Source organism: Varroa destructor, unplaced genomic scaffold, assembly GCF_002443255.2.
Source record: "Varroa destructor unplaced genomic scaffold, Vdes_3.0 BEIS01000002.1, whole genome shotgun sequence".
NCBI classification, from domain to species: domain Eukaryota; kingdom Metazoa; phylum Arthropoda; class Arachnida; order Mesostigmata; family Varroidae; genus Varroa; species Varroa destructor.
Window position 1 is genome coordinate 2556708 of NW_019211455.1, and position 20156 is coordinate 2576863.

The 20156-nt window shown below is 38.4% G+C and overlaps 1 protein-coding gene across 1 annotated transcript; it reads left to right on the forward strand.

Annotated features, from left to right (window-relative positions):
* Positions 1-4207: 4207 nt before the first annotated feature.
* Positions 4208-10578, forward strand: LOC111245423 (uncharacterized). Its single transcript, XM_022793778.2, has 2 exons — positions 4208-6402; positions 9587-10578. Exons 1-2 carry the CDS (start codon positions 4643-4645, stop codon positions 9765-9767), a joined length of 1941 nt encoding a protein of 646 aa, XP_022649513.1. The 5' UTR covers positions 4208-4642; the 3' UTR covers positions 9768-10578.
* Positions 10579-20156: the final 9578 nt, after the last annotated feature.

Genomic DNA, 20156 nt, shown 5'->3' on the forward strand with positions numbered 1-20156 from the left:
AGAGAAATATCAAAAAGATCTCTCAATGTTGGTTAAAGATCTACAATACACATCAGCTATTTTGAGAACACGAAATTCCTTGTAAAAATTAAAAATGCTTATTGCAGATACGGTAATTTGCGTCTGTAGGTCTTAAAGGCCTTGTCCAGGACGGATAACTGCACATTAATCGTAGGTATGAAGCTTTTTATACAGGTAGACCTCATGACATAGATTGTGTGCGGACAGTTTGGAGATTTGCGTCAACACGGAAGGTAGCTATAAGTATAATCTCTTGCAAATTTCTATATTATTAAGATTAAGACGTCACACTTATTTTCAGCAAGTGTGACGTCTTAATCTTAAAAGAGACAAACATGGATTTGCATTAAATATAGAAATTACTTCTGTGGTCATCAGTGATTTCGACGATGTAATGATTTGCAAAGTTATTTTTGACGCAGACACAATCACAATGATCCAGTGTGTAGGCTCAATTAGTAGCACCTAATGTCAACCGAAAGAAACTGAGACTGTGTAAACGAATCAACAATGGCGATAAGGTAATCACAAAAGTATTTGAGGTGTGAGAAAGTTATTCGTAGTCCAGACAAACAGTACCATATTTGACAAATTTCGTCGCGGTCCATATCTGACAAATACAGTACATTTTCTTAGAGTAATTGCTTTTTAACGACTTCTATGAAACAAAAAAAAAAATTCCATTATTAAAAAAAGTCGCACAACAGTACAGACAGTAAAATTATAGGTTAAGGAAATGGAACATCGTTGGTTCTTCGTAAACTCTTGTATATAGGCGTCGATTTATGCGTAGAGCATATAACTACATCCAGAATCAAGCATGAACTCATTGAACGGTTCCAGATTGTACCGTCTTAATCTATCTAAGCGCGAAGGCCTTTGCGGTAGAGCAGTATTATATAATAAGATGGCGAAGCTGTCTTCGATTTTACAAATTTAGAGTATCCGAACGCGTTTGGGTTGGGGCAATATCAACATGATGGTGGTGATAAAATGACTACCACCCTGTGGGTTCCCTCTATTACACACGTTTGTATTTCGACCTGTTTCTGTTTCGGGTTACTCCACCTGTTCTGCGCTAGCCGGTCTTCACAAGCAGAAGCTGCTCCGCGGACATCATTTCTGCACTACTTAGGAACGATTTAGTTCAGTTGGTTCTAGCGAATAAACAACCTATAACTAACTATTCACCTTCATCCTAATATATTCGTTTGTCCTGTAATAGTCTTTCAAGGACAGTCGTCTGGAAAGATTGCAACTACTTCCCATTATATAAGCCGCAGATTGCGTTAGCTAAGCATACTGATTTCATTTTCAATAGTGGCCGCTATTTGTGGACAAACAAAAAAGACTTTTGCCAGCCACTAGAAGCCTTTTGTGTATAATCGCGGTCATACTATATCGCGTATGCTTTTACGTACACATACATACCACGTGTGTATATATGTCTATCATATATGTACATACACTATACTGCATGTATGAGCACATGAATAAACATCATATGAATGAACCCGAGAGGTCTCACGAGGCCGAGAGTAAATGCTCGAGTTGCACGTAGCGCCAAAAAGCAAACAACTACATATATCTAGAAGCCAGCGAAATTCGAAAATATTCGAATCCCAATAATTTGAAATTATTCCTATTCCAAATAAGAAAGCATTAATTAAGATGAGTGCACGAACCGCAACGGCATGCCAATACTGATCCAAGATGTGATACATATAAGCATATTGATAGGTTACTAAAGAAACCAGGTGGCACTTAGAGAAGCGCTGGCAACATAAATATTTCATATCATATGCTGAGGAATTTCAGGTTCCGTTCGACCTATACCCGTTACCACGGGCCATGCCCATACGACCATTTGTTACCTAGAGGTCACGCTGTAGGCATTTGTCGATGAACATTACGTTGATGCGCGTTTGCCAAACTTCAGTCTAATGCTTTGATGCTAGAAAAGCAGTTTTGTTTTAGGCGTATTACGCACACGATGAATTACGCTTTAAACATGAAAATTCGTACTGCTTGTGGCTGGAACCACACATGCAGCTTATGGCACAGTTCTGTCATAGTTACAATGGTCTAACGAAATATTGATTCTGCTATAGTGTTCGGCGTATGCTCTATATCCAGCATAAAGCTGAATTCGATAATGACATAGCCTGATTAGCTACGCGTACATAATTACCCCTTATTTACATTAATTTATTGTTCTATTCTTATACACATTATGCAGCCATAAAAACCTATTGATTAATTGTTTCACTACGATGTCCTTTCAGCCTGAGTTACAGAAACATGCCTATGTGATTCCTGTGCAGTTACCTGCAAAAAGGGGATAAGTATACGCCTCAATAATTACAACTGTCTATTTTCTGTTACACCGGAACGCTGTGGTGGATCTGACGAAGATATTATTCGTTTACTTCTGTTTCGTATAAATTGTGAACATGCCACAGTAAGTAGACGAAAAATATGGTAATTTCGTTTTATTTTACTGTTATATATATTATTAATTTTATATATTATTTTTTTATACATTGTATATATTATATATAAAAAAATATAATTAATTTTATTTATTATAGGATAAAAAGGACCACTTCATAAATATCTAAATAGCCTGCGTTCACAGAATCGGTATATGCCAACAACCTTAAGGAAAATTGCTAAATCTCTTTCACATATTTTTACCACATTCTTATAGATCTTTCCTGTAGCAATATTCAGCAAAATGCATTTCTGAAAAACCATCTTAGAGAAATACAATTTTTAATGGCATAAAACTTCAAGAACCTTTGCTAGATTCCTTCGGCACGAATTACTGTGAATGTTTTTAGGGAGAAACAACCTGTTCGATCAAAGCAGCTCAAAGATGTATCTCAGAAGGTCGAGGTATCAGCAACTGACAAATTTCTATTTAAAAATTGCTAGCGAATTTCGAACAGTCATTTTACTTTTTTATAACTAGAAAAAAGTGCATGTGAGGCGAGACTGTATGAAATTTGCTGAACAGGTCTGATAGGCAGCTGGAATTGGATTCCTCAGGACTGAGAGCAAACCCGAGTTATCCACATTGCGGTTATACTTAATTGGGCTCTCAAAATGATTTTACTTCTGGATAGTAATCACTGTAGTGCTCGATACGGTCTTGTCCCGTTAGCAACATGAAGGTGACGCTCGCAGCTCTGTGGTTCTAAGTAAAGCATTGGACGACTGATTATTAGCACTGGCGCCATTCCGTGAAGCGGCACAGTAGAAGCGTGGTGCTCCCCTAACCCAAAAATCCATGGGTAAAAGCCATACTGTGCTAAAACGTTTTTCTGCTTGACAATTTTATAATGTGTAATGTAAATATTAGAACTTCCAATGAATCGATTTAATCAAGTAATGATGCTCGCTTTGTATCGTCGAACATTCTCTGATACAATGCGTGACATCTCTCATTGAGCAAGGACGTTAAGCGATTTATGTAGATATTATAACAGTATAGTGATATGTACTATCTTTTTACTGTCTTAAATGCGCTGAGATGGGAGAAAATTTTATTTTGAAAAATTCAGATTACTCCACAGCTGTGAGCTAGAAAAGTGGCAGTTGGATACAACAACCCACATATGTATTAAGTATAAGTAAAATTACACTTAAATGTAATCGAATTATGTAGATGCATTAACGGTATTTGCGTATGGATGAAACTTGCCTTTTGATTGGTTGGACTAGATCGAGATAAGAGCCAAACAAAGTAGTTTCAAAAAAACCTGTGCCGGTGAATTTCTCATACCTAATATCCGTAATACAATAAATGATTTAAAATTAGCTCCATAAGTATCTAATTTTCTGTGTAGCCTAAGATATAAAAGAAATCTACGTTCAATTATGTATTACTTCGAACTGTTTGTACCTTTTGTATGTATATTATATCAGATGAGGCAATCTGTATAATTACATAAAAATAAATCGCTTCAATTTTGTAACTATCTTTTAACTGAAAAAAACGTTTATTGACTGTCTAAACAGGCGCCAACTTTCAAAATCCAGTACCTACTAACGTGTCTTAAACGACATGTAAATAACATGTTGTATTATTTGAATCTACTTTCTTCCCGAATAATTATTTGTATATCTGTTGGATATATTGTGCCATTTGCAGGTACCATGACCTTCTCGACTACATATTGTTGTGACCGACTCGATCAAGTGGGTGCCTAATGGCGACGCGTTAAAGGCAGCCCAGTGAGAGCGGCGTCAATAACATGGCGCCCTCCACAGTCGTGTTTTCATTCGATAATTCAAATTTGTTCAGTTGGAGGGAAGTGGCACCGTTATGTTTTAGTTAGTTTTTTTTAGGCTGTATGCATTTAATTATACTTATAATTGGTTTTCTTTACCACTCAGTTACGTTGTGTTCATCACATTGTCTATGAAAGTTTTTCACCATTGGAATAAGTTAACTTATTTGTGTTAGCTTTTCTATGTGTGTGTTTATGCAAGTCCCTGAAATATACTTCACTCCGCACCGCAACAAACAGCAATGTCTTATTAGCAGTCATTTTTTGTTTTTCGTCACTCGCGCTGACGTTCACTTTGTAACTCAGACAACACTAAGCACTACTCAATGGATAAACTAGATAGCGCACTTCGGCAAGATCTATTGAAACACGGTTATGAGGTACGTTCGTCCAGCTGTGCTTCCGTCATTAAAACATTGCTTCAAGATTTAAATAATTTCAAAGAGCAAGCCGTAGATAGAGATCATCTTCTGCGACAAAATGTCGAATATTCGCAGAATGCTATGCATTACAAACTACAGCTGGCCGAAAAGGAAGTCGAGCTGACGAGCATCAAACGAGCAGCCGCTGAGGAAAAGCAGGTTTACGATGAGCGTATAGAGTTCTTTGAGAAACAAATCCAGGGACTTCCCCGAAGCAGTGTCCTGCAACGTGTATGGGATACGGATATATCTAAAGAACATTTGAATTTGTTGCACTACGCTGATCGGCAGCTGCACGAGTTACAAGAAACGAATAGAAAACTTATCGGTGATCTCGACAGGCAATTTCTCCAGACCGGTGTTTTTCTGACGAAAATAAAAACTCGCGATATAGAGATTCAACGGCTGACTGAGCTAATTAAGAGCGGTAAAGTAAGATATGCGGCAGGCGGATCCGACGATGTAAACAATGCCCCCAGTAGCGGCCTTCAGCTGAGGCTTCTAGAAGAAAAAAATACTGAACTTCAGCGCACTATCGAACAACTTCGAGCTATTCAGAAATCTGCCGGTGTTAAGTCAAGCACTGCGTCAATAGTGCCCGAACTCGACCTTCGAAAGCAGCTCGAACTTGCTGAAGCGGCCCGAAAAGAGCTAGCTGTAAATGTGGACCGTTTGAACTCAAAATGCACCTCATTGCAGGGAGTCATCGCTCAATATAAACACGAAATTAACATGATTCGTATGGAAAGGAATGACTATCTCCATCAACTGCAAGAGCTCCAAAAGGAGTCGGTGGCAGCATCCAGTTTGATTGGCAATCCACAACAACCTCACTACCATTCACACGATACCTCGACCCGACCGTTTACATTAGGTCAGAAACGAAATGGATTTCTAGACGAGAACGGTAATGACGAGAATTGCAGGACAAAAGAGATGCCGCACGATAAAGCAGGCCATCAGAAAGACACTGCGGGTCATCGAAGAGAAGGGCACGGCAGTAGAGGTGTGCTGTGTGACGATAACGGCGAAGAGCTCTCTAACGAAATGCTTCTGGAAAAAGTCAGCCAGTACGAAACTAAGTTTAGTAGGCTTTCAGAAAATTTACGCATGTTCCGTGACGCGATTACAAAAAAAGATGTAGAAATAATTAACCTACGCGGTCAAGTCGCACTCATCTCGAGAGCTCAGGAGGACAACGTAAAGCTTCGGAAAGAACTCGCACATCTAGACGGCAAATCTCGCGAATTGAAGGCTGAAATCTACAAACTCCGTCAGCAAATTCGCAGCTATACGACCCAAGCAGCAAAAGCAGCCGAATTGGCAGCGTCGGGTGAACAACACAAGGGAGCGACAGACGCAACTGCTGCATCAACTGTGGCTCGGGGCTCAGGAAGGACCGAAGAGATCCCGTCAGTTCAAGCGCCCCCCCTGGTGTCTGTTGTTAATAAGGCTACAACAACAACGGCATCGACTGGGAAACTCATCGCGGATACACACGTACCTTTTTCAACCGGGTCATCAGGCTATACTCCTGCGATTGGTCAGCGAGAGCATGCGGTTGGTTTCCAGGACGCTACAGCTAGCGGAAGTGGGAGCGAAAATGCGTCGATGAAAGATCAGATCGCGTTACTCACGCACATCGCCGAGGAATCCAAGGCCAGGCAAGTCCCAGCACTGACCCGAACATGGCTATCAACAGCTGATGAATTATTCATAGTGTACATTTTCAATATGTATGCCAATGAAGGCTAGCTAATATATATATATATATAGATATAGATATATATCGAACTCACTGCAGTGAGTTCTAAGTAGGCTAACTAGAGCGAATTAGGTATTGGTATCAGACATGGGAAAGTTTGCTGTGTTAAGCCTCAATGGCACGGACTAAATAACAAAGGGATCCATCAATATAGCGGATATTAATAGTTTTATAGATGAAAACATCTGAAGCTAACTAGAGAAGTAATTTCAAATATTTTGTTTTTAAACAAAATCAATATTTTGCGACTTGTATGTAAGGCCAGTTATGGAGGATGACAAGTAGCTATACAAGTGGAGTAGTGTTTTGGGTGGGGTTATTCTCGGAGATGCATTTTAGTTTGTTCAGCGAGCTTGGACGTCCAGGTGCACTCGATTTGTCTTAGTCCAATCTAGTATTATTCCTATACAGATCTGTTTCGTATCTATCGGCTTAGCTAGAATTGCTAAACAATAACGCCTATTAAACTGTACGAATGCCACTTCATTTGAAACCAACCCATAGTTCATCCTTAAAGTGCATAATGTTCCATTTACTTTTCAGTTCGAGTAACTCCAAGAGAATTCTTTGTGTCTCTAAAGCTATTTACTCTATGTGAACAAATTCATGAAATGGCTTCCTTTAAAAGAATTGCAACAACTTACTGTGGCTCACGTTCACAGTGTGAGCTTTGTAGTTTAGCATAATGGGATTGACCAAGTACAAATACAGTGAAAAGATAATATGCACTCGTAAACGTTGTCAATGGCAAAATTTGTTGGCGAAGCTATGGTCGATTCTCGCGAGGGATGCGCCAGCAAACTTCAACTACCTCAGTTTTAATGGTCAATCATCTCCCACCTCTGCCGATAGGTTCGTGCTGTTTAAAAATTATCAGCAGGAGGTAATCGGTATATTGGCTAACCGTTATATTTTTGCCATTGTCACGGATGCATAGTGCATCATATGGCTTATGTAAAAGAGGGCTGTTTATATTTATTAAGTGTATCATATTTGCCTTGTACCAGGTGTTGTTTATGTCATAGAAACTCTATAGGGTAGGGAATGCGATTGCTTGTACGGGTTAGCTATTAAATCACTTCGTTCCACACTACTATTGCACGGTGTGTCCATCGGGAGATAGCTTCGACCAGGACTAATATCGCCGACGGAACGAAACGCAAGTTGTAATGGACACGCAGCCTACACCTGTACTTGTAGCCGGCTTGTGTACAAGCGAAGGCACATCCCTTTCAAGTAAAGCATTGCGTTTTACAAGTCAATCTTCCCCTAGCAGGCTTGATATACCAACTGTGATACGCTTGTGGAGCTTTAGGTATTAGGTAGTACTATATTGGGTGCTCTCTCGAGGGGCATACTTTTGATAGAGTTACGGCGTGTTGTGCATTGCATGCAAGCTAAATCGGCAAAAGGTATCATTGATATGTCCGTCTTTTAGGTACGTGTAACCGATGTAAAGAATTGGTGTGAGTGGCTGCTTTGATGGAGATCGTAGGGGTATCGTAGCTCGAAAACAACTTACGATAGTATTCATATGGCTTAACTTCTAACATTTCACAGAAATTAGGTATATAAACACCGCGTATTGATCGCAAGGGATCTGTGTATGGTGTGGTAAAGCTGTTCGCCAATAATAAGACATTGAAAACATGCGTTATTCGAGTGTATGGTAGCGTGCATTCATAAATGTTTCTTTAAGTGTGCCCAAAATGATAATGTAAATAGTCCCCTATTTATTGAGCGGACGATTTTATCACGGCAATAGACATTGTAGTTTGCGGTTGCCTATTCCATTTGATGAAACGGATTACGTTCATCTATTTAGTGAAGGATTACCAACGTATTGGCTAGCATTTTTAGAACTACCAATAATTCATGCATTTAAGAGGCTATAAATTTGCGTTTATTAATCTCTGATGAAATGATTTCATGAGAATTTTAAAATTCTATTATCGTTTATTTTATACTATTCCAGATCCACGACTGAAAAGACTGACATTTGCTCGGCTAATTCTAGTTAGTGTTGTAGACTGATGTCTTTATGTCAATTATACGCACTGATATTGCTATGGATAGGCGAGAAAGAGTAACACGCTTTGGCGGTTTTCTCCCGAATAACAACTACTTCTTTTGAGGATATATATGTACCGGCATTTTTGGTGAAGACTTGTAGCGTTTTCTATTTAAGCATCGTATTAGAATTGATTTCCTCGACATGAAGTCAACAATAATACGACACGTCGGAATCGACTGTTGCGAATGAGCGTCCTTTTAAATCAAGCGGTAAGGACTAAAAGCTCAAAGTGTTACCAAATGTCGTGTGCGAGTGGCAACCGCTTGATAAGGACGTGCTGACATGCGCTAATAATTAAGTTATACGCGGTTTAACTTGCTTCATACAAAAAGCCGCATGAATAAATGTCTATAGAAGCGCCATTTCGTTTTTTATTCGACAAAGTAAAAGCTGAGCGTTTTGTTAGATTCCATGGTAAACAATTATTACTGGTTGGTTAACAATAGGATTTTGTTTCCAACGCTTTGTTCATGCCAAATATACTGTATAGACACAATGTAAAGGGCCTACTATACTTCTAAAATCATCGTCTCGGCTTCGGACAAATATGACAGATTGTGAGCCACACATGATTCAATAAGAATAATTACAATCGCTGAAACAGATGAGATTTTGTTTCTTTCATACAAATTTTCGATTCTAAAGCGGTTTGTTTAATCAGTCTTTCTTAAAGCGTGCATTTTTTGATCTTGTTAATAAACTGACGCATGCGATAACGACAACATTAACAACAAAAACGCATCAGAGAGTTGATTTGAGCTCGATTGGTCATGAATAGTTTGTTTTGAAGGGTTCAGGTGGCACCTTTTGCAAGAAGCATCAGGTGATGGATCGATAAACCTTTGATAAATGTTTTACCATACATCCCACAACACAGCTTTTAGAATTTCAAACATATACGCCAGAAACTAAACTTTCTTACATTCTTGGAGTTTTCAAGGGTGTAAGTTCCCCATATACGAGGTTCTTATTTAATTGTCAGGTTTCTTCCTTTAATGTTTGATTGTAGAGCCAACCTGGAAGCGTTAAAAAGGAAGCAGGCCGAAAGCAAACTACAACTATTTGAGCGAATGCAACAACAACAGCAGGAACAACAACACCAAGAAGAACAGGCTCCGAAGAGATTTAAAGGAACAATTCGCATCGGACAGATAAACGGCGAAATTGAACTTAGCCCCAATGGACTGTAACCTGTATACTACGCACGTATTACAGGACGTGGGAATAACCCTGAAATCGAAGTGACACGTTAAAAGTGTGAGAGCTCAACTCCTCTCCTGTTACCCTAATATAGCCAATGCGTTTTCTATTACACATTCTACTGGTTATATGCATTTTAATAGCAACAGGAACATATGAAATACACTAGGAATTAAATATCGCGGTTCTCTGCGGAGTTAAAGCAGAGAATTCTTGCCTTCGGAGAACAACTGCAGCTAAGTGGTGAGTTTACTATCAGTTGAACCCACTGTGGTGCCATTTATTGCAAAGTCTTTATGGCACTTCGCTCTAGCGGATATCGTTAATGACTGACATTCATTCCAGACGCCGCCTAATGTGCAGGTAATCGTTTCTAAGTTGCTTCATCACGGTATTTCTCAGAATTATCCAGCTGGTGAAGATGATTGATACAGTTTATTCGTATTTGGTAAAAATAATTTTGAGGTTAACAGAAACATTCGTGCTCTGTCTACTCAATTATCTATATGCACAGACATTCTGAAAAATACCATAGATGGGCTCTGATAAGATGCTGAAATACGGATTTCATAATCGGTATCGTCAAATGCGTATTTCGTTCCAGTTTGCATCATTGCCGTGTCAGTATAATGCATTTTATTTGTTAGTCCGGTTTTAGGTTACGGATAGCTGCTGGTTGATCGCAATCCGACGATAAGTTGGCTAAACTTACTTATGATCTCATTAATTAACTCATTAATCTGATAATAAATACGTGACATACGTGGATAAAAACGTTGTCATTTATACGTCCTGCCTCTATTGGGAGTGTACTTTTCTATTTTGTAAAATTACGTGCATCGCGTAAGGCGTTTCAGGGTAGTGTCTAATGTGACAGCATAATAGTTTAAGTTATGATTGTATTATCTACGGGACTATCAAAATTCAGTGTTCCCTTTTACAAAAGGCCATCATAGAGATTCTGCGTACGTATTTGTTAGGCTAATTGTATGAAATATAGTCATTTTTTTCGTTCTCGTCGCAGTTGGATTTTTCTCCCCACACATTGCGTTATCAGGTCGTTTTTCTTTTCGGACACGGTCTATGGCTGAGTGCTAAGTAGTACGTTTCGTTTTTATACCGTTGCACTTGAGTAAAGCGTACTATGATGAAGTCTTCGTTAGCTACGATACGGGCGATGGTGAACACAACTGTATCCGAAGCATTTGTGAGTTTGTATGCAGACATATGGGTGTTCATGTGGCTGTTTCGTAACAAAAGCTTTACGCCCCACTACCATCACTCGGGAAGATGTGTCTCAATGCAGTTTGCCTAATCAAAAACCAACTCTAGCAACTCAACGTTTTTTGAATGAATGCTTTCTACAGGGATCAGTTAATGAAGTTCCTACTGGGACTCATACACAACGTAAGCTTTTCTCTTCTAAGAGCTGGGACTTCGCTAATGTACAGTAACACAGTAAGTACCAATTGGGAGAATATTTCAAGTGGTTAGTTGTAATGATACTCACAGTAATCAAGCGTAATCGTGTGTTGAGGTGAAACACAGATTAACAGCTCTGATGACAATATATTCCGAGGAGGGCTTGTTGTACCGTAATTCTAACAATTGTGTCCTTCAAATTGTATTAATTTTTAGTGTTGGATTAACGCTGTAATACATCCAACTCAGAGTAGCAATGGTAAAAGTTTGCCCAATACTGAGATTGGCGGAGTCATGTAAGTTGACGTATATCTACTCACTATAATACCAGTGTTTTATAATTGCTGTTCATCCTACTTAGGTGTATTTTTTGGCGGGGTCGTGGCCCGTGCCAGTTGGTCGCAGGAATAGCGTCATGCGTTTGAATCAATTTTTACTAGTTGTAATAGTATAAAGCGCTCTAAAGCTAAGACATTCGAATAGCAATCTTACGTAAGCTGTTCGCTTTGCGTCTGAGCCCTGTCAAGCGAAGGTCGGTCGCCGCAGTCAACCGTTTGCAATAGCACATAATTTTCCAAGAGAACCCTCTATAGTTGAAATTAACGATGGACCGGATTTTTTCCACTTTACTTGGTAACCTTTAACGTAATGCTTTACGTAAATTTATGGGCTGTTTTCCTGCTTCCTGGATCATCGTTTGTTGAAGTAAAGCCCCTACGGGGTGTCATGTCAACGAAAGCACGCTCTCTACTAAACCTAGTCAAAAGGTCGCACCGCGTTAATGATGTACCAGCTGCAAGACGCTTTTTTCTAATCCTTAAATCTGATAGGAGTATACAATAGATTAATTTGGCTTTCTTTTCTAATATGCTTTTACGATAGTACTGACAAGTTTGATTCGGACTTATATTCTTAGCCTGGTACTGTGCGACCAAAAAAAGGCCGAACTAGCGAAACGCGTGAACGTGGAACAACATTTTTGCTATCACTATGGCAGTAGTGCTATATAATGTTACGATCATGACTTATTGGACTAACCAATAAATAAAACATTTCATCCTCAGTGGTATGAACATTGCAGTCTTTAGAAATAAACAAATCTCTTACGATTTGTTGTTTAAAATCTACAGTTTCCCAGGTTACGTACAGTAATTTCAAAACTTTGAATACCTGATGCGCTCATGTGGATTATTCGCGCTTCCGAGTTATGGATCAAAGCAAGGTGTAAACATGTATAATGAATGGTCATTTCTTGCTGGGCAAGTCAGTACGTTTGCTAATTAAAAAATACTTATAGTAATAGATTGCTTTTTAACTATGTTGCCTTTCAAGCATCGTCAGGATACCCCACGCATGGTTTCACTGCAAAGGAAATGTGTAGATCAATTGAAGCTTTTATCTTACTTTAATTAAGTAATCTATGAGTATCCCAAGTTACTGTTGATATAAAGTGATTAGAAGGTAGCTGGTACGTGAGCCTTCATATCGTATATGGCATATTGTTGTCGTTATAGATAATTAGTGTATGCAATTTCAATTTAAAACATCATTAATTATATGCTGTTTAAAAAATGCAGGAGGCGTATTTTGGCATTCGAATTTAGATTTTTCGAGACTGAGCGGAGTTTTCCTATTAATTCACACCATGCTACTCTAGTAAAAGCTTGGTTCGAATTAATCTCACATACGACTATATTAACATATGCGATACTGTGTAAATTACAAGCTGTTTTTAAAGTCTTCTTTTTTGAATGCCGTCTATCCTTTTTTGTATCGGATTATCCTTCCGCCACATCTTCTTTCTGTGGCTATCTGCTTATATCATTTATATCAAATGCCCCAAGAGAAGCTTGCTGTCAGAGTAATTGTGTTAGTTTAAGCGAGATCAGCTTCACTAACCGTTTCGAATTCAAAACATGAAGAACCAAAAAGACATAAACGATATTCAATATGAAAGTTTGAAGGCAGGTCAAGCAGGACCACAAGCGTTAATTTTGTTGATGATCTTGAAATATGACCTTTAAAAAAACAGGTGACGTAACATGGTGGACATAAGGCAAGTGTATTATCTTGATATAACAAAGTATAACTCACGCTGTCTGGGGTAAAACGCAAAAAAGCGACTTGAATGATGAAAATAATATAACCCTATCCCACGAACACGAATGTGATGCTGGACTATTTAAGTTTTAAACGAGTGAAAGTGACTGGATGAATTAATTATTTTGAAGTGTATATGGAGTTTCACAGTAATCATTGTATCTTTTTGTCTGGAAGACATCACCATCTTGCTGACGCTGTTTTCTCGCTTGTGGAGCAATTACTTGAATTCTCAGTGTGTTATCTTCAGGGCTTCATCTTGCATGCGTCTGCTAGATTCATTTTTCATGCGGCACGATATCTGTACAGTCTCTGCACGATTCCGCTAATGTTGTCTTGGTAGACTTCAAATTCCTCTTGAGTTGGGCACTTGAAATAGAAATTATTCCATAGAAATGATGCCCCTTCGTGGCATAATGTTGAGAAATTTGTTAAGGCTAGGTCAATGATCCAGGATACGGACTAATACGCAGTATTATCAGAAAGAGGTAGATAACATGTGCTATAAGTGTTTTCCCATATGCAACATCGGGTCTTTATAAAGGTGTCTGAATTTCATGGTCGCACCACTGCTAAAGAGCGTACAACGAGAGAATCACTTACCTCAAGTTTTTTTTTCTCAACTATTTTGCAATTACTCAATTTGGTTTGACAGATTATGTATTTAGTCATGGTAATGGCGTAGTTTGTATCGAGTATGCGCGTTAACTTGACACACACTTAGTAGTCTGGATTCGAACTTAAGCGTGAACACGGGTCACATCGTGTTGTAAGCCAACTTTCTGGTGAAATAGCTAATATACCAAAATTACTAAGTTTAATTAAAAAGGTAAAATAATTTAAGCATGTAATAATGTTCTAGCATACAGATTTCTGTTAAATGTATAAGTTGCGTACAAATATTTACTAAATATTGCAGCGACGTTTAGGAAGTGGTAGAATCTTGTTATTCGAAGTAATTGTCGAAAACGAATGCTTTTTATATGAAATAAAGCACGTTTCTTTGCAAAAACATTTTGCTAAATTATTGTCACACCTGTTAAGAAGATGCTGTGCCATTATGAGCTGTCACAATTGCGTACTAGTTTATATTGATGGATTCTGAAGTAGCAACTGTACTAGAAACCATAGAGGAATAAAAGCCAATTTACATATATTCGGTGTAGTTCAAGATTCTTCATTCAGACTATTCAAGATTTAGTCTGATTTCGCTTCTAACGTGCGTTATGTGTTGTCTCGTTCACTTTTACTAGCAACAGATAAAACACGAATGAGTTGAGCTTGTTTACCTAATAGTTTTTATCACATTCGCATCATCCCAAATCCACCCCAAACAGTTTCATGAGCTAAGATACTCAGAGCATCGAATCATTAGTTCCGTTGCAGTGGTCTAGAGCCATATAATCTTATGAATGGTTTGTCCATATGACATACACGAGGAGGATTTCATGGAACAAAAAATAGAAGCATGAAGACTGTGTTGCTCTTATTGCTGTCGTTGCTAGTAATCCTAACTTTTTTCGAGGGCTGAAATTATTCAAAATGTATGCCTCCGCTTGAGGCTAGCACTTGCGAGACAGTCGACGCTGAATATATTTTGAATATGTTGCGGGTGAAGGCTCTAATGCTATTCAGGATGGCCAGATGCCACTAGACAGTTAAGCTAAAATATGAATTTAGCTGGGACTCATCCACCGGGCTTCGTGGACGTAAATATGGCGCCATGCGCCTCCCAAGAAGGTAGTTATTATTAGCATCATCATCCTACACGTGACGTCCAGACACACAACGTTTTTATGCTGATCTAGGCCATTTGTTTATCCACGTAATCCGTTGTATTTACGTGGTGCTTACTCTCAATTGAACAAAAGTTATCTTGACCAATCACCCTCTATTGCATCTATTGCTGACGAAAGCCGTTCCAGACGAGCTTAAGGTACAAGTAAACCGTATTAATTTTAATAGGATCTATCTCTCTGCTGTTAAAGGATCAGTAGTTGTTTGTCAAGCTTAAGATTTCGGCCCCGACGTCTATTTAAAACGTTATATTATTCTTCTGAATAATGGATAGGATTAGCTAAATTAACATAGAATTTTATCTGGAAAAGGCCCTTAAGGGGCTTGGCCTTGATAAATAAAAACGATTCCCTAGTGTTTTTCAGGAGTATAGTTTATGATAAAATCAGGAATCCGACACTCATTTAGGAAACAAGTTGTTACCAGGGGCTCCTCGTTTTAGTCGTGGAAAAATCCTAAAAACGAGTATAATACAAAAACGAGGACTAGAAAAAGTATTTTGTAATTTTCATGGTTCTATCAAACTTGACAACGCAAATTATCGTCCCTGATCGATCATCGGCGACAAAAATTTATAAACTATGTGCCAATAAGGAAAGAATAAACAACGGCAAACATTCTGTAATGCATAGCAGCAAGCATAATGTCAAAAACGTATCTGTTTGAGTGATCGTTATTGACGTTTGAAATATCTCGAGCAGTCAGTACAGACGAAACAGACTGCAAAAAAGTTTAACAGGTTTGTTAGGCAATACTAGACCATCTAACTAGATCTACATAGATATAAACCGCACTAAATATACGACAAAATTATTCGTTCTGTAACATGTTGGACATAATATTGAAATATATAGACGTTGATTTGCCGTGCTATTGATTTCCATAACGACTTTTTTCCTTTGATCAAAAGTACCTTTTACCCTTCTACCATTGCTGATGAGCAAACTTTCTCGGTGATACCGGGTTCCGAATACGGCTATTTCTTTTGCCTATCACTCTCATTTGTGTTCCATTGCCAAGCGAATCGTTTGAATCGATCCAAGTTGCGCGAATAATTCGGTTGTTTACGGTGTCGCAACCACTCCAAAAAGCACGCTTTCTAAATTAGAGGCTCGCTCACCTAGAACGCTATGAGCCGCTAAATTAACGAGTATTTAATTAACAGAAGACATCCGCATTTTCAGTACACAGAATCAGTGTTTCCGTCACAATTAAAACACTGACTCTGTGTACAATATTCACTAATAATTGCGATAGCCTTATGGAGTAGTTTGGATTGAAGAACCAGTTTCAAAAAAATTGATTATTCAATTACGGTTAAGTCTGTAGTTTGTAATTTTAAATAATGTTTTGGTAAAGTAAATAATCATAATAGACTAAGCCCGAAAGAAGACTTAAGGTACGATATGCAGAATTGCGATTCAGTTTTAAGAGAAAGACTCGAGCTGTGCGAGGATGGTCTTCTGATCATACGCCTTTATTTATTAGAGAGGCAAAAAATGTGCATGGACATTGCCGGCAATTTTCTGAATTACCGATAAAAATAAATTTTTTAGGCTAAATTACTTTTCTCGAGTAGAAGCAAGGAACTGAAATGATGTAGCCCATAGACGCTAATATACATGTGATTAAGCCACAACACATGATTTGACTATATTTATTTTATTAACATTTTTACTGACACTGTACAGTGATCTTGCTAAAAATGTAATTTTGTGAAATAATGGCAACCAACAATAATTGCAATAAAGATTGCATGTATATTAAACTGACAACATACCATCTCTTCTCACCACCAGAGTTGCCTTTTAGCTCTAGCGATTACCTGGGCCTTTTGTATGATTTATAAGTCACGTTGATATCTACTGAGAGCAGTGTCTCCCATACCTTAGATGCCCTTATCATCTCTTTGTTAACCAAACATTTCGAGTTGGCATTTTTTAGCAGTATCAGAATAGGCAGTATGCTAAAGTAGAATGTGGTGCTTCTGCTATACCTGTTTTAACAAGCATACCGTACATACCACTGGGTCATACGTTCTGAGTTCCGTTTGCATTACTCTGATGAAGAACATTTATGATTTTCACTTCTTCAGTCAGGTTGGTTCGCATTTTTGGAACGTTAGTGCGTATCGTTTTGCGTTACGTTACTGTATGATAGATTAGTTCTAGCTTCGACGAATGTGTGACTGCAAATTAGAAGCCTAATTATATAATACAGTAAGTCATTTTTTCATTCTTTTTTTTAGTATGCTATCGCAAAATTTAGATGGCTAAGTTCCTGGTTGAAAGTGGCCAGGAGTAGCTGCCTCGAGTCCTGCTAACAACGTTGAAAAAGACAAGCAACTTGTATGATGCAAAGTAAGTTATTACAATTTGCTAGAGGATTGGCAAATTAAAATATGCATGACATTTAATGGTTTCTTTAGGACAACTACAGAAAATACGCTGATTCGTACTACTATAAGGTACTTTTAAAATATCACGACAATCGTGAAATTGCGTGGATTAATAAAGAGGAACGCATGAATTGTGCTATGTTTGTTTAATAGATGATTGCAGATCATTATGCGTAAGGCTAGTTTGTGAATCAGTAACACCAATATTTCCTTTTTTGTAAGACATGCTATTATATACACATGGTTTGCATATATCAGCACTATAATATTAATATTCTATAAGTGTATTCTATCGTAACGTAAGCATCACATGGGAAGCGTTAAGGTTGACTGTTATCTCTCTGAGTATAATGTTATTGTAAGAACTCTTATTCCGCATGAATGTGCCTCAATGAAGATCCTGCAATCAAATTGCGGCTACCAGCGAAGACCATCAGAAAAAAAAACTCCCTGGTACCATATCCAACATATATTTATGAAGCTACACGAATGAGATTAACGATCTTTTGGTGGAGAGCGGAATACGGTTGGCTTACCGTCACGTACCGCGGTGGTATGAGTGACCACAGATTATTGTAACGGCTTTTCTTGGTACTTTTTATATGAGCATGACACGACGATGCGGGTATCGATGCAGTGCTATTGTTGTTCTTGCTGTTGAAACAGTCACTGACTGCGGTTCATGTCGATGTGCTGCAGTTTTCGCGCTTTTCTTCGTCGTCGTTGTCGATGTTGACGATGACGATGATGTTGATGATAGTCTTCGTTGCAGAAGCAACGTATTCAACGGTAAAGAATATTATTACCACCATTATAATTAGTATAGGAGACCGGGACTGGTTGACTGGCGGAGCCCGCAGTACCAGTGTCATTGGAAGGGTATCTTGAAAGTAGGATAGATTTGCTTTTATCAACAGTGTCATGACATGATTGAGAGTTCTACGGCAGGAGCAACAACGACCGTGGCAACAGCAGGTCCGTGGTGTATATAGACTACGCGTAACCATAGATCGCCACTTCGTGAGCACAAGGATCGTTATGATTATTATTACTGCCTAGGTGTAAGCAAAAATCTGCTCAAAATTTTCCATCTCCGCATTAGTCAGATAAAAAAATATTACCTAGTTGTCAAGACAGTTTACCATAAGACTAATATTTCCCATTATACATTGTCGGTAAATATCAAAACTAACAAATAAAATATATAGTATGAACTTGAATAACTTTTCATTTGATTACACTTTTAGCACAGTATGCGTACATGATTTATGCACTTTGCAGCTAAATAATATTTCTTTCTTTTCACAATGCCTAGCCTGGACTTAGTTAATAGGACGATCAGAGAAGACGTAGATGTATAATTTGGTTACGTTCTTCATATGTACCGTTTTACTTATCTAGGGAATACCAGATATGGTCGTTTATCTTGTTGAATATCCTTTTGTGCCGTCTTTGGCTAACACTTGTATGTCTGTCCACGCCCTGTAGCTATATCGATCAGCTGTTCTCAGAAACTTCTTTACTTAAAGACCACGTGATTTCTCGGTCGATGGGTGTTTGTTACCTCATGATGCGATCTCTGTTTATAGGCTGTCTAACCTGGTAGCCCCTATTGTGTAACACGGCGTACTGTATTTTCGGAAAAGGACACTAAGAATGTTGTCCCATCGAACGTTTCGCGTTAGACCTTACGTATCGTACTACATCCTCGATGGATCTGCAACAGCTCTTCCAGGCGGCGTTCTTGCCACTCTATATAGCGCTTTGTGACCTCGTATCGAAATGATAATCAAGAATCTCGATCATCTTTTTGTTTATATCTGTTTCTTATCCACTTCGGCTCATTGTATATATCCTGAAGATCCAAACGTGAGAATATATGGGTTATCTGAAGCGTATAGTGACAAACCGTATTGCGAGCTATCTAAAAAGTAGAGACGTTCATTTTACGGTCATCATGCAGCTTGAATAGAATAAGTGCAAAGGCTAATAAGAGCTGGTTGTATAGGATGATAAACAGTTTTAGGAATGCCATTTAGTATAACATGCATTTCCGTCAGTGAAAAGGACTGCTGAAGCAGAGCAAATACTACTGCAGCAAAACGCTAGGATAGGCGTACCGATGTAATATAAACAGGCCTTCTTAATAGAAAGGGAAGATGTTTACGCTCTTAACTGAATAGCTTATTGTACGCTTTTAGTTAACGGCACACTCAGTATGAGAAGATATTGATGATTTCATTCGTGCAGGTCACACCTTGTGCGTGAACAATCGAATTGTTTTCAACATCGTTTTACCTAGCCCTAGGAAATTTGCTGAGGCAGTTAGACCTTATAGCCATTCTCGAATGAACGTGAGCCGAATTCCGCCGCGATTGTCAGTCAGAAAATCAGTCTTAATGAAATAAATTAATGAAATTCACATTTACAAAAAAAAACACATCATTAGGAGCGTAATATTTCAAAATAAGCATGTATAGTAGATAAAGTTACTATAAACTAGCAACGTAAAAAACGAAGTATTTATAAAAGGTGCAATTTATGTGCATGTCCAATAAGTGGGTGCTTTGCATTGTCAGTCGTTGACAGAGGCAGCCGAGTGAGCTCGAAGAAGCTATCACAAATTTAGTAGTGGATGAGTGCAAGACGCATTCCTGCGTCG

Bases quoted from the DNA above. Each gene is read 5' to 3' on its own strand.
- LOC111245423 (XM_022793778.2), top strand. From the start codon at position 4,643: ATGGATAAACTAGATAGCGCACTTCGGCAAGATCTATTGAAACACGGT. The intron at 6,403-9,586 runs GCAAGTCCCAGC...GTTTGATTGTAG, and splicing joins GCCGAGGAATCCAAGGCCAG to AGCCAACCTGGAAGCGTTAA.